General features: G+C 30.1%; 1 protein-coding gene and 1 pseudogene across 1 annotated transcript; both read left to right on the top strand.

The window, feature by feature from the left end:
- Positions 1–15,931, top strand: part of LOC149885439 (uncharacterized) — a 175,183-nt pseudogene continuing 159,252 nt past the window's right edge.
- On the top strand, positions 10,766–14,906 carry LOC149885440 (uncharacterized). The gene is made up of 2 exons (XM_090096478.1): positions 10,766–11,615; positions 13,642–14,906. The coding sequence occupies exons 1-2, from the start codon at positions 10,766–10,768 to the stop codon at positions 14,655–14,657; spliced, it is 1,866 nt and encodes a 621-aa protein (XP_089952604.1). The 3' UTR covers positions 14,658–14,906.

The raw sequence follows: 15,931 nt of genomic DNA on the forward strand, positions 1-15,931 counted from the left end.
ATGTATAAATCTATTATTGAAATTAAATATGTTTTTATCAATATTGATCACTATTATAATTCTAAACTATGTATTGTAGCTAATATTAGTAAATATTATTTGTTACAATTCATTGATTCTCAATAATTTTTAAATAATATTATTCCCAATGTTTGAGATGATGAATAATTTTATGATGAATATTAATGTTACATACGTTATTCAAATGATTTTATAATTTATAGTTACTTTTTATCTATAGACATAATATCATATATAAAAAATATTCGATCAGTTTTGAGCAAAAGTAAATAGAGGAAAAATAATGAGAAGTTTGATAGTATTTTTGGTAAATTATTACCTACCCTTAAAGCAAATATATATTGTCAACTACTAATAAATAGAGATGTTGTACGCTATTATATTTATCTTACAATATTTTGGTTTAAAACTAACTGGTAAAAAAGAAGTTGCATCTGTAGTTTGGGAAAAAGTTAATGTGTTTTGGAAAAAGACAGGAATTTCAACAAAACAGAAGAAAGATTTTGTTAGAATGATACTGAATCTGATTCATCTTAGAGAGAACTTGATTAAAAATGCAAAAAAAAAAAAAAAATGTTATGCAACTCAACTTCTGAGTTTTACTAATAAATTATCATTGTTTGATATTGGAGAATCAAATGCAGAAAATCTGATAAAAAAAGAAACCTTGCGTGGTATCAATAGTCAAATCTCAGATGAAGATTTTCTCTCAGATCAGCGTCACTTAAAAAAGCGATTTTTGGGCCCCATGAAAGTGAAAAGAAAGAAGGAAAAAGAGAAACATAAAATCAGGGCTATTGAAAAAGAGAAATCTAGAAAGAAAAATATAAAAAAAAAAAGTTTCAATGTATTGGCAGCCTTTGATAATGAAGACAAGTTCAAAATAAAAACGAAGAAAGTTCTATTGCTAGACATAACAAAAAATTTAAGGTATTAAAAAACCCTAATTTTTCTTTAAGGCTAATAGGTTGAATTTATCCGTCAGAGAAAGATCTGGGATTATTTCAGCTGTAGCTGAAGCATTAGATCACAATTTAAATAAAATATCTATCTCAAAAAGTGCAGCGAACAGATCAGGTAATAAAATTTGACAGCAAGTTTCAGATGATATTAAGAAAACAGACATTTCACCCATATACTCTTCCATTCACTGGGATTCAAAGCTGGTATCTGAGTTCGATGGCAAAGTGGAACGTTTGGCTATTGTATTAACAGGACTACTAGGAGAGGCCGGTTCTGACTCATTTCCATATTTCTACCTTAAGTCAACCATAAGTTTTTTTTTCGTGCAGGACTTCATGTCAACTTTTTTCGACCATATTTCCATCCATAATTTAACTAGGGCGTTCCGGTTCTTGCTCTTTTCCAAATTTCTACCATAAGTCAACCATCTGTTTTTTTCGACCATATTTCCATCCATAATTTAACTAGGACATTCCGGTAATGACTTATTGCATATTTCAATCATAAGTCCACCATATTATAAGCTATTCTGTTTTATTTTTTGTAATTTAAAAGTTACAAAAAATGGATAAATAAATAGCCATTTTAAATAGCGTGTGTTTATTTAAGTCGATTCAATTTTTTTCAATCTGTGCGTATGACACTTACTATGGGTTCCGTTTCAATTATTTTATATCGTATTGTTTTATTAAGAGTTAATTTTTCTTCTACTTTAGTTACAGATTGTCTCTCTTTAATAAGTTTACAATGAATATTTCCACCAGTATCAGTTGGTTCTGTTACAATGAATATTTCCACCAGGTTCAGTTGGTTCTGTTACAATGAATATTTCCACCAGGTTCAGTTGGTTCTGTTACAATGAATATTTCCACCAGGTTCAGTTGGTTCTGTTACAATGAATATTTCCACCAGGTTCAGTTGGTTCTGTTACAATGAATATTTCCACCAGGTTCAGTTGGTTCTGTTACAATGAATATTTCCACCAGGTTCAGTTGGTTCTTATTTCCACCAGGTTCAGATGGAGGTCTTTCAATTATTTGTCGTCGTTCAATGATTTCATGTTCTTGATTTCTTTATTTTATTTGTGCTTATAGAATTTCTTAAGTTTAGTGTATTTGTATCTCTTTTGCATTTGACGCAGTACATGTTTTATTTTAGAAATAAAAAATTTCTTTACTTTATAAAAATGGAGCCAGTGGATTTATAATGAAAATTAAATAAGAATAAAAGAAGCAATAACAAGTTTTTACGGAGAAGCATATGATCTTTGATGGCTGGAAAGTCGGGTTGCGTTAAAACAAAATTTCTTTTGAATTTGTTGCTGAGAGAAGGGTGGTTGGATTAAAATGTTTTAAAATGTTTTACAAAACCCAGTCATCAGCCAGAGTAAAAAATATTAAAAAAGCATTTGAAAAAATATTAGAAAAAGAAGTTATTTTTAATCTGCTTGCAAGATGAAATACAAAAACTAAATGCAGACAGTGATATTGTAGTGGATGTTATTTTAAAAAATGTAAGTGGAAAATCGGATATAGTGTGTTAGTTTTTTGAGTCTGATGATGATGTACCAGATCCTACAGAACTTGATCCTAAAAAGAATAGTTTGATGATATTTGATGATATTCTAGACTCAAATTAAAACAAGTGCAAAAAGTATTATACAAGAGGAAGACACAATAATGTCTCAAAACTACTTTTCGCCACCTAGGAGAACAATACGAGAAAATACAAACTTTTTTATTTTGTTTCATCAGGATGACAAAAATGTGGATCATATTTATAAAGACCATGCTACACGTGATATGAGATTAAAAGAGTTTAAAGAGTTTTGTAATGCTTGTTGGGATGAAGATAATGGGTATGCTGTTATAGATTTAACATCTTAAAAGGAATATGGAAGGTGTAGAAGGGGGTTGGATGAATTTTATATACCAAACGGATTTTAAAATAATCTTAATTTTAGCAAATATCACTAATTTTAAAAAGAATTTTAAAGTTAGTGATCGCTAAAATAATGTAATATGGCCTTTTTATTTAGATATCGCTAAAACTGTGATATTAATTCCTTCGCTAAAAGAACTAAATACAAAAATATTGTAAAAGCACACACACATATGTATATATATGTATATATATATATATATATATATATATATATATATATATATATATATATATATATATATATATATATATATATATATATATATATATTTACATATATATACAGTTCTGATCATAGTTTTAGAGCCACTCCATTTTTTTAAGTTTTTTGCAGATTATAAAGCCATAACCCCAGTGCAGCAAATTAATATATTACTGAAAAATGCAAAATATATTGTTATAACATTTTAGTACCAAAATGAGTATTAAAATATTGATAATGAGTAGGTCCACCTTTATTTTTAATTACTACAGCCAACCGGGCTGGAATAGTGTCAACAAGCTTCTTGCAATCAACAGCAGTAAAACTAATCCAAGCGGCAGAAATAAAGTCCCAAAGTTCATGTTTATTACTAGCACGTTTGCCTGCACAGCGGCGATTAATTTAATCCCACAAATTTTCTATGGGGTTCAAATCCGGTGGCTGGGGTGGCCAGTGCAAGACTTGAACACCATTAGCAGCTAGAAAATCTTTAGCCACTTCGGACCATGCTAAACGAATAACTTCGAGAATCATTACCAGCTAAATTAAATTTGGACTCATCAGACCACAACACCGTTTGCCAATCAGTAACACTAAAATGAAAAAATTTTTGTGCAAATTTGAGACGCTTCTGTTGATTAATTTTGGAGATAAAAGGCTTTTTAATAGCAACACGACTTTTCAAACCTTGTTTATTCAAACGACGACGAACAGATTTTGGAGATATTTAAAGTCCACCAACATCATGCCGCTGTCGAGACAAAATTTCAGAAGAAAGGCAACGATTTGTTAGGGCCAGACGTTTTAAGGTTCTATCTTGACGTAAAGTTGACATTCTTGGACGGCCACATCTGGTTTGGTCTTTTGTAAGATTCTTTGATAAGCTGTCTAAACTTGAAGCCATGAATCTGTAGTTGTCAATTAATCTTAATTCGCGTTTAATCTCTTTAGTTTTGCCATTTTTTTCATACTCTCTAACTTTGATCTCTTTAGTGAAGCTGATATACTTTTCCTCATTGTTAGGTATGCATTTTAGTTTAGCTCCTGAAAGTATCTTTATGAACAAACGACTGTCATAACCTGACAAGTTGTAAAATACGACAGGGAAAAATTTAGGAATTTTATATTTTTTGATGCAACTTTTATGAGTAGCGCCTCTTTACTTCCCTGTAATGTGGCAGTGATCATTTTCTTTATCGTTTTTAAACTCATATCCGCAAATGTGACACAATGTTGCGTTGTTATAATCTTTTTTGTTATCATAGTTGAATATCTTATTTTTATTAAATCTAATCATCTCGCAAATCTCCTTAATATCATCTTCTAGCCTTTCAACAAATATTTTCGCGATATCATCTGTTTTGCTTATTGCAGTAAACTTGACTTGGCTTCTTTTATAGACTTTTTCATCAAAACATTTTATGCACTAGCAGAATGAGCTTGGCGTATGCTTTTGGTACTTTTTGGTGTACGATTTATTTGGATTAGGAACGCATGCGTTTATAGGCCTAATAAAACTTTCAAAGTCTACATACACAACAAATGGCACTCTCATCGATATTTCTTTATAGCAGAGCTGTAAAGAAAGATCGATGAGAAGTTCAGGAAGTTCGATTCTCAGTCTCTTTTTTCAGCATCATTTATTTTTAAAAACGACATTTTTATAATATCACCAAAATTAAAAATACGTAAAACATCAATTATTTTACGTTCACGTTCTATGTTTAAACTGTTACACTTATATCTTATCGTTGCTCTTCGGCATCCTCACCATCTTCATACGTCATCTTCATTTATATTTATTTCATTATCAAATACGTGATAACCATTTTTTTTTTTTTTGTTAATATAAGAAACTTATTTTTTGCTGAACATATTTTGAAACGTCTTAATAGCCTCTTCTCTCCCTTGGTTGATCAGTGACTCCTTAGTAACGGCATCTATCTGACCGCTCACTTTTGTTCTAATATCTTCAAGCATTTAAACTTTTGAAGCTCACCCAGTATCAGCTCGTACTCGCTGTCACTTAAGTTTCCACCTTTTAATGACTTTGAAATATAATCACTTATTGTATTTAGCTTTGAATCAGCTGGCACTTTTATCTTTTCGTGCTTTTCTGCTTTTAAACTAAGCTTTTTTTTGACTTGTCCTCAAAACGATAGACAAAAACCCTGCTCTTAACGCAACGCCCTCACATGCAATCACCACTGGAGCTGCAATCATTGTTGTTAAAAAACCCAATCCAATAGTACCAATTGCAATTCCACCTGCTTGCAATGCGCTGTCAACTGGTGAGATGATTCTTACAGCTCTGTGATACTTTTTGCTCAGCATCATCCTCTTCTCCTTTTCTTTTTTTTTTTGAATCCTATAGCTATGCCCATCCTCCATCGGCGCGTTTGGAAGAACTGGGTACGGATTGATACAATTAGTATCACAATTATACTCCATTTTAAAAAGTAAAGAAAGAAAAGTTATTTTATAAAATTAACGAAGCATAAACTCTCTCCTTTTTTTACGATCACGTCTGACTTACTATTGTATATTCCATTCTAATATTATCAGTCGACTCTGCTTATATAATATCATGTTTAAAATAATCTAGTGTGGATTTTATCTCCTCCCTCAACTTCACTAATAGGGATGGCACTTATACTTAATTTTTTTTTTTACTTACTGAAGTAAGTAAGCCTTTATGAAAAAGTAAATTGCGTATATAATTGTAAGCGTTCAAAAAAATTTAAATTTACTTTTAAAAGTAATTTACTCCTCAAAAACAATTTTTGTTTTGTAAAGAAAGGTGAATTTAATTTCAAATGAAAGTTATATATAAGTAGATTGGAGTAAAATGGGGTCAAATAAAGTAGTTAAGAATTTTAATTAATTTTTTTAAGGGAAAAAGGTTTTTAATTTTTTTTTTCTTTAAAGTTGTAGAAAAATTGAGCTGTATTTAAATAAATACAAATCAAGTAAAAAATGTTTTTAGTTTTTTGAAAAACTTTATTTAATTGAAAAAAAAAGTTATTTCATTCTATCGTCACATTCGGGAGAATGAAATACGCAAATCTATGTGTAATTAAAACAACACTTAACTAAAAAAAACAAAAAGCAACCAATAATAACAATTTAAAAAAACAACCAATAATAACAATTAAAAACAACCAAATAAAAAAAACTTTATTTTTGTGATGATGTTAAGTCGTAAAGAGGTACTAGAGGTTGAGCTGAATTGTCACTTATGCGGCACTTTTTGGTGCAATAAAACTCAGCGCCTTTTACATATCGCTTTGGTATGCATGTATGACAAAGCCAAGCTTTGCATTTCGAATTTTCACATTGATACCATTCCATGTATTGACTTGTTGAAGCTTCGCCTAAAACTTTACGGCACTTTTTACACTTCAATTGGTTTGCAGCTGTTATTGTTGTTGGAGTTGCTGTTGTTGCTTGATTTATTTGCAGCTCGTCATTAAAGCTTAGCTTACGTTGTTTTTTAGCTTGCTTTGCTGCTTTTTTGCTCTCAGCATCTTTCAATCTTTCGAGTATTTTAGGTTTACTGAGACACTCCCCATCGAGCCTTGGTACATCTACATTTTTTCGTTTTTTTGTGTCAACGTGTTGGATGCGGAACATTTGTTGCAAAGCTGCTGCAAGCGATTGGGCTAATTGCAATTGTTTTTCAACCTCTTTTTGAATTTACTTTTAAATAGCCGAGAATAATTACTAAACTGTTGAAGGTTGTTTACAGGCGAGTTGGCTTTGGAGGTGACTTTGAAGCTGATGCTATGCAAAAAATGCTGATGCTAGATGTTGTTGATATAGATTCAGATTGAAGTGGTTGAGATGGTGTAGTTCCTGGTGCTAGTAGTGGTTGTGGTACTTTCATAGATTCTGGTGGTTGAGATGATGAAGACTCAGGTTGAGATGACGGTGTTTCAAACGTATTAGCAATTTGCAATTTTGACTGATCGATTTTACTGATGTCAAGTGGAAACAAACCAGTATTCTGAAATCCACTAACTATTTGGGTGCGTGTAAAAACTTCACCAGACCTAAAAAGTTTTGCTTGCAGTTGGCTAAAACATTCTTTTGATAAGTTGTTGAACTTTGTCTCTGCATAAAACTGTTGAAGTAATTTGCGACAAACTCTTTTGACATGACAATAAACACCGACATCTAGTGGCTGCAGAATGTGTCACGAATGAGCTGGTAAGCAAATTAACAAGATATTGTTTTTGATACAAATAAGTACGACCCGAAAGGTAACATGTGTTACATGTCCATCTACGACTAAAATATGAATGCCTATAATTGGATAACAATAATTAGATTTATTTAGTTAAGTAATTAGTTCATTAAAGTAGCGATTAAACTAATTACCTGGAATTTTTTTAATGGCAGGAACATACACGCCAGTGAGCCAATTCAAAAATTGCTTATCTTCCATCCATCCGGATGGAAATATGGCGTAAACGGCATCGTCTGGACCACTTAAGCACCAATTTCTGTACAGGCGTTTTTTTGATTTAAAAATAATATATGAAGCAAGACGATTACCACCAGCATTGATGCAATTTCCAACTGTGTAATGGATTTCTTCATTGTTGCCAACCAATTTCAATGGTTTTTTTGCACCACGCCGGCAAACTATATGTTGCTTGCCTTGATCACCAGAAAATCCAATTTCATCAAAATTCCACAAATGACTTGAAGTACTTTCATTGATTGCTGCTTCATTGAATTCTTTTTGCAGTGTGTTGAAATACTTTGCAACTATTTCTTATGTACAAGAAGCGGCTCTGAGTGATGAAATATTGCCTATGGCCCTGATGCTTAATTTATGATTCCACCGGTTTATGAAAAGCTTATACCAATCTCTCCCTGGTGTCCCATTAGGAAACAAATGAGATTTACCTTGGTGTTGCAAATAGTCGTTAACTAGTGTGATGACGTCATTGTAAGTTCTACCAAAGCCCCAATCGGATAATTTGATAAGAATATCTACCAAAGTTGATTCAAGTTGTTGCGACAATCTCGTGTTTGAAACACTCCCAATTGTTTCACCTATGCCGTGGAAACGCCTGTGAAGAGTTGCTACTGGTATGCTGAATGATAGAGCAGTTTTGTTAAGTGAAAATTCACCGCTTTGTACTTTGGCCACTGCAAGCGCAACTTGCTCTTCGGTGTATGGTTTTTCTTTTTTCTTTGAGAGCAACTTGTTTCGAGGCATATTTTATATTAGAATAGATTTAACACGAATTGATTTAAAATTTATACAAAAATTCATAGACATTGATTGGTCACTTGAGATTTAATTAATAAAAGCCGCATTTAACAAGTGAGCAATTAGCGTATTTCATTTAACCCCACATGTCTCCGTTTTCGTTTTTAACTCATAACTTTTTTCCCTGAATAGCAAATTTAATTTTGAAAAAAGATTCTTGACCAGCGTAAAAAGTTCTACCAGTATACTTATTAAGTTCATTAATATCAAATTTAATTTCCGAGAGTTTTATGTCCATTTTTCAAAAAAAGAAAAAAAAGTATCACGCATTCGAAAACTTAAAAAATTATCAAAAAAAACTTTTTTTATTAAAATTAAAATTTGATGTCATCTTCATTCAGAAAAAAACCCTCTACAACGTGAACAAAAGAATAAGCATGGTCATAACTATTTTATTCTACCCTCTATTTCATTCTATCCTGTTTTACTATATATAAAAAAGAAATTTACATTTACATGTAAAATTGAGTTACACAGAAAAGTAATTTACTTTTACATTTAAAAGCTATTTACTTTTTTAAAATTGCATTACATTATATAACTTTATCTGAAAATGTAACTTACTTTTACATTTAAAAAGAATTTATTTTTAAAAAAAATTATATTACAGTAATTGTAAAAAAAAGCATTTTAAAATTCATTATAAAAAAGTTGCATGTAATCAAATGTAAATAAAATTTACTTATATAATTAGTTTTCCTAAGTAGACGTGTTATTTTATAAATGAAATGGCTATTAAAAATAAATTACATAAAATTACTTTTGATTACGTAAGTTTACATTTTAAATAACTTTTAGTTACAATTAAAAGTAATCTATACTTAAAAAGTAAGTAAATTTACTTTAGGCCAACATTTTCTCAGCAAGGATATTGTATGAGAGAGTGAAATGCAGTGAAACAAAATTTGGAGTAAAGCATAGTTAATTTAATTTGGGGCAACAACTGGTCTGAAGGGATAAAGACTTTTTTCTCCCTGTGCACCTTTAAAATATCAATAATAGACTCCGATCCATGATTATATTGGCAATTAAAACCATTCCTAGCGCCGGAAAAATTTCGCATTTGCTTTGAAACCATTCTATTTCTAAATTGGTTTAAGAAAGAAACCTGAGAACCCCACCCAAATATCTCCCAGACAAAAAACTCCCTGGAAAAAATCCCCCTTTCCCTCAAAAAAAGAAAAAGTAAAAAAAACAAAAAACTTTTGATTAAGTTAAAAGATTGCCTCCCCCAAGTCCTAACCGTCAGTTGTTGTGTGTAGTATTTCGTGCATGCTCTCCTTAACAATCTGTCGATGTATATGTACACTCCGCTGCACTAATTCTAAAAAATCAGTCGATAAAACAAAAATAAAAAAGCAACAAATAAATTTAAAAATTTTCTCAATAAAAACGATAACAGGAAAAAAGCTGATACAATGATAAAATGACAGTATAGCGTATCTAAGTTAATAAAAAAAACTATTTAGGCATATAAAAACAGATTATAATAAGGCCATTAAAACTAGCCAGCATTTTAGCTTTCTCGCTACATAAATAAATTTTTTGGAAAGATAATTATTATCATATCGACAAATTGATAATAGTTATCTCTCCAAAAAATCTTCCTTTACAAATTTTCTTGTTCATTTATACCGGATAGTTTTCCAAAAATAGCCCTCAAATATTAGGGTTTGTCGATTTCAGACTTTTTTTTAAAAAAAAAGATAAGTAAAATTTGGGGTATAAGTAAAAGTTGAGAAATTTTATGGGAATCCAAATCTGATTTCATTCTTTGGAGGTATAAACGGTTTTCATTTTCTTTTAAACCGAATAAAGAGGTTACCGGACAATATTGTCCTGTAAAAAAAACAGACTTACAAAAGATGTGACAAAGTTATAATTACGTTGTAAAAAAGTTATTTAATTTAATATAAGTCAAATTTTCAATTTATTTTGTGTAATACTTATGCAAAATAGTGTTTAATTTTTAAAAACCGAATAAAGAGGTTACCGGACAATATTGTCCTGTAAAAAAAACAGACTTACAAAAGATGTGACAAAGTTATAATTAGGTTGTAAAAAAGTTATTTAATTTAATATAAGTCAAATTTTCAATTTATTTTGTGTAATACTTATGCAAAATAGTGTTTAATTTTTAAAAAGAGTTTACAGAAATTAAAAATAAATTTTTTTTATCTTAATGTTGGTCAGTAAATTATTAAACTACATAACTATTAAATGTATATTTTTAAGTATTAACTTAAGAACTCTTACACAATTGCTTTCGTTCTTGTAATATATTCTAAAAATCTTTCTTCATTCCTTACCAATATAAATTTGTTGTAAGTATTTTATAACTTAGAGCTATGATGTCACCCAAAACCAGATTAAATACCAGTACACAAGTTAGTGTTGCATTTGGTACAGGAAAACAGCTTTTAGTTTCAGAATTACCTACTAATAGATACGTTAAAAGATATGGAATTTTATGGAGAGAGGACTGCGATGACATAAAAAAAAGAAATTATCCTGTAAAAGAGATGGCCAAAGATATACTACCAGCTTTGTTACATCAGTGGTCATGTGCAAATTTAGAATTTACATCACCTAAACTAATTACTGACAAAACGATTTGTGATAAAATAGTGACATTGTGGAACGAGGTTTCAGCAATTGCTTGTCCAAGAAAAAAAGGACCCAAACAAATATTAAACTTTGAGACAAAACTTGATAAACTTTTTGATATATTAGTATGCAAATGTCCGATTGTAAAATGTGATGCTTTGATTTGTTCTGATGATTGTGATAAAGAAGTTCATTATAAATGCAAATGTATCAAAGAGTACAAAATACCATCTAATGAGGTTAAGTTTATATATTTACAAAAAGTTAAAGTTGGAACTGTTAGCAGGCTTCAAATTGGATTGTGTGATAAGATTGAAACCAGGAAACACTGTAAAAGATTACTTAGAAAAGATCAAGAGAAATGTTTTAAAAATAAAGACAATAATGATATGTTAATAAAAAAAGTAAAAATTGAGTCAGATGAGATAAACTATCGAAATGCAAGTGATTTCAGTGATGAAACAGTATTAATACATGAAAGTAATGTGATTACTAATGTAGAATTACCTCTAGAGCTAGTGAAGCCATTAGAAGGAAATAAAAAGTATTACAATACCTTAGATATTACACGCATAGCTATGAATAGCATAAGGTTTAAATTTTTTAGATAATTTTTTGTTATTAACTAAGTGTTTATGCTACATATATTTATATATAACATCTCCTCATATAGATATGGGCAGGGTGTTAACTAGCCTGATCGCACCGCATATAACGCGGAATTCCCAATTTTTCAAAATTTCCCAAAAGTTCATAAAATCATTTTAAAAAAACGACCTTTAATTAACAGACTTAGATTTTAAGTGTTACGCAAGAAACGAAGAAATACTTAGTAAACAAAGAAAATAATTTAGTTGATCGAAAACAATTAGGGGAACATGGGGCAAGATGACGAACGTTTTGAAAAGCACTTATATCTTATTCAATAACAGTTCCAATAAGTAAAACTTTATCAAAAAGTGGAAAAAAAATTATTATGCGTCATACATGTATAAAAAAAACCATATAAAAATTAAAAATAGCCTGGAAAAAACTCAATAACCAAAGTTACCTCAAATTATCATCTTGCCCCGTATGCGGGGCAAGATGGCGGCTTTAAAAAAAGTAAATTCCATTATACCATTACCTTCTCAAATAACACGATACCATAAATTCTAGTTAATAAGATATGTAATACAAACGGTTATGTAATTTTTTCAACAATTAAACTATATATTTATATAGGGCTATACAAAAAAAAGTCTACTAGTCAGTTCATAGCAAATTCCAACACAACAATATAAAGCAAATATCAAACAAAACATTTTAATGCATAATAAAGCAATGTAACAATGATTAAGCTACACTAAAGCATTACATTACAGGTTTATGGTAAAACATGTACTTTGGCGAAAGGACAAACGAGTCATCTTGCCCCGTTCATCTTGCCCCTAGACTACTTAATCTTTAAAATGACTCAGAACTCTACATAAATAAGTTATCATAGCTTAATACTACTTGTATGGCTTCCAAATTGAACAAACTGAATGAGAAATTCTTGCTTACCTTTGGCTGGTGATGTAATGATGAAATAAATCAAATACAAGTGGATAAAATTTTTTTTCCTTAATATGGGAAAAACCTTTTTAATAATTATCTTTGATTCCGAAAATAATATTTATAAAAAAAAGCATAAAAAAATCTAGTAGATGTAATCTACTTCCCTCTTAGCTAGAGTCAGATTTCATATTTAGTTGAGTTTTGAAGATAACAATATAATTTCATCTTGCCCCATTCGTCATCTTACCCCATGTTCCCCTACTTTCTTTACAAAAGAAAAAGCTTAGCAAATCATTCAATTTAAAGCCATTTAAAAAGTGTAGCAATTTATTCAAAAATAAAGAAAATGTTTTATTTTTTAATTGAAGTCAGTTGTCCTTTAGATTTTTCACTTCGTTTGTTAGATTTATTTTAGACTTTTTATTTTAACTAAAAAAATTTTAAACCAACAAATGCTGTTTATCTGGCGCTTGTCTGGTTTCGCACCCTCCCTTTTTTTTTTGCAGATTCTGGAAGATCTTTGTCTGAAACGGAATAAAATGGTATTCATTTTTATTTTTGACAAAGAAAAAGCACTCTAATTCACATTTGAATATTCCATTTTTCCGTTAAAAACTACGCTGCTTTTAACTCCATTTTGAAACTTTTTAATGATAGTTTTAAAACCGTTAATTCAAACCGCTGAAAATATTTACCTGGTTTTTACAAGCGTTCAGAAATACAAAGAACCAAAAAACGATGTATTCATGTATCTATTAGAACAACCAAACGCAGCTCATGAATTCAATATTTTAATGTTAACTTTTAAAATGTCATATAGGAAGATAAGCTTTTAGCCCGAATTAGAAATAGCTTCCACGGCTTCACTTTTCGGATCGAAGTTAGACATCTGGTACATATAATATATCATCGTTTTTTTGTTCTTTGTACGGTTATTGTAAATAATCGTTTAAACTAAAAAACTTTTGTAATGAACGAGCTGTCTTTTTTTTTTTTTTTTTTTTACTTGTCAGCCGACACCATCCTAAATTCCCAATATTATGATAACGCTGTATAAATTTTATTCCTAGGTAACACACTGATGGGGTGTCTTCACGTGCTACAGCTGCAATTGCCACAGCAACACTTATTGATGTAGTATTAATAACATCTGTTGATAAAAATTTAGTTATTGACCATTGTAAATTTTTTAGAATGCAAGAAAAAATTGTTTCTGAGCTTAATAAAGATTTTGACAATATAGCAAAAAATGGAGAAGTGAAGTGCATATTTTTTGATGGAAGAATTGATCAAACCAAACAAATGACTGAATTTGATGGTTTAAATGCAAAATTTCCAGTAACTGTGAAAGAAAAGCATTACTCTGTTTGTATGGAACCTGGAGGAAAGTATTTATTTCACTTTACTCCTGAGAAAGCAACAAAAAGTCTTAAGCATGCAGAGATAATAGCAAATAATATTGTTAAATGGTTGACTGTGAGAGGTATTAACAAATCTTTAAAAGCTGTTGGTGGAGACTCTTCAAATATTAATACTGGTTGGGAGGGTGGGGTCATCAAACATATAGAAATAAAATTAGGGAAAAAACTTGTTTGGCTTATATGTCAACTCCATGCAAATGAGTTGCCACTGAGGCATTTTATAACCAACTTAGATGGTGAAACGAAATCTAACAATAAATGGTCTGGTGTAATTGGATCCATGCTTGATCTGGCTACAGATCTAGATATAAATCCATCATTTGAAACTATTAAAATTGGTAATCCACTTACTTCTCTGGATGATAAAATAATAAATGACTTATCTCCAGATAAATTTCATGGTTATAAAGTTGTCTGTGCCATTAGAAGTGGTATTTTACCACCAAAACTTCATTTATTACAAATTGGGCCTGTTTCACATTCAAGATGGCTAACTACTGCTAACAGAATATGTAGAATGTGGATCTCTAAACATGGCATTCAAGGTAAAGATTTAGAAAATTTAAGATCTATCACTGAGTTCATTGTGGGTGTTTATTTTCCTTGTTGGTTTAAGATCAAAGTTGAATATTCTTGGATTGAAGGTCCTAAACATGTACTTTACCAGTTGCAATAACTCAAATTCCAAAAAGAAAATGTTGTTAAAATAGTATTGCCCTCTATTCAAAGGTCAGCTTAGTTTTGTTTCAGTGAGTGTATAATTCAAACATTGTTGTGTTCTAGTACTGAAGAGGATAGAAGTGTAGCTGTTAAGAAGATAAAAGATATTAGAGGTACTGGAAATGAGGATCTACAAAAAGGTGATTCATCTCCTAGACCAAGAAAGAATCCTATTCTGAACTTTAATGCTGAAAAATTGGTAGACCTGATATCACGGGAGTCACCATTTTATGAACCAGTCCTAACTACCTCTCTAACAACTTCTGAAGTCAATGAGTTTTTATCAAAACCTATGCAGGTGACAAATTGGCCATGTCATGGTCAATCTATCGAACGTTGTGTGAAGCAAGTTACAGAAGCTTCAAGTAGAGTGTATACTCATGAAAAGAGAGATGGATTTGTATGAACTCAAGAGGCAAATAGAAAGTTTATGTCTAAAAATAATAGTAAACAAGATCTTAAAAGTAGAAATATTTTTGTAGTAAATTTATAACATTTTGATATTTAAAACTTCATTTACTTTAAAAGGAAGAAAAAAAAATTCTCTTGTTGTTTTTCTAACATCGACCAAAAAAATACCAATAAAATTATTGAGCCAAACAGAAAAAGCGCTAAAAAATATTTTTTTAAATAAACATGTATATAAAAATTAAAATTCAAAGTAATCATCTAATTTTGAATTTTTTACAAATTCTTAAGGAAAATTATTCATATCAAAATTATTTTTAATCAACATTTATATCCCAAACATACATATAATAAATTTGAAAAAAGCTCACTGATATCTAAATAAAAACAGGGGTTTTATTGTGAAACCAGGTCAAAATTTTATTGAAATATAAAAAGGCAAATCATCTAAGCAAATTTTTTTTTAATTCAAGTTTTAAAACCATATTTGGATTCTCCATGAAATTCTGCAACTTATAGTAACATCCCAATTAAAAAAAAAAAAAAAAATCCTAAATCGACACCACCCTACTCAAATATCGTCATAAAAGAACCGCTAACACATTTTTATCATACTCATAGGTAAAAAATATTGAAATTGTGAAATCTGTAACGCCGTTGAACGTTCGTGCTCTTTCCGTAACGGAATTGCAATTATAAAGTTAAAGACTTTTTATGTTAAGGTATACGTATGTATGTATGTATGTATGTATGTATGTATGTATGTATGTATGTATGTATGTATGTATGTATGTATGTATGTATGTATGTATGTATGTATGT

The sequence above is a fragment of the Hydra viridissima genome, unplaced genomic scaffold, assembly GCF_058129835.1.
Source record: "Hydra viridissima isolate aposymbiotic clone 2 unplaced genomic scaffold, HvirCarnegie_v1 scaffold_8, whole genome shotgun sequence".
In the NCBI taxonomy this organism is placed as follows: domain Eukaryota; kingdom Metazoa; phylum Cnidaria; class Hydrozoa; order Anthoathecata; family Hydridae; genus Hydra; species Hydra viridissima.

Coding starts and splice junctions, on each gene's coding strand:
- LOC149885440 (XM_090096478.1), top strand. CDS start 10,766: ATGTCACCCAAAACCAGATTAAATACCAGTACACAAGTTAGTGTTGCA. Junction 11,616..13,641: donor AGCTATGAATAGCATAAGGT/TTAAATTTTTTA, acceptor GGTAACACACTG/ATGGGGTGTCTTCACGTGCT.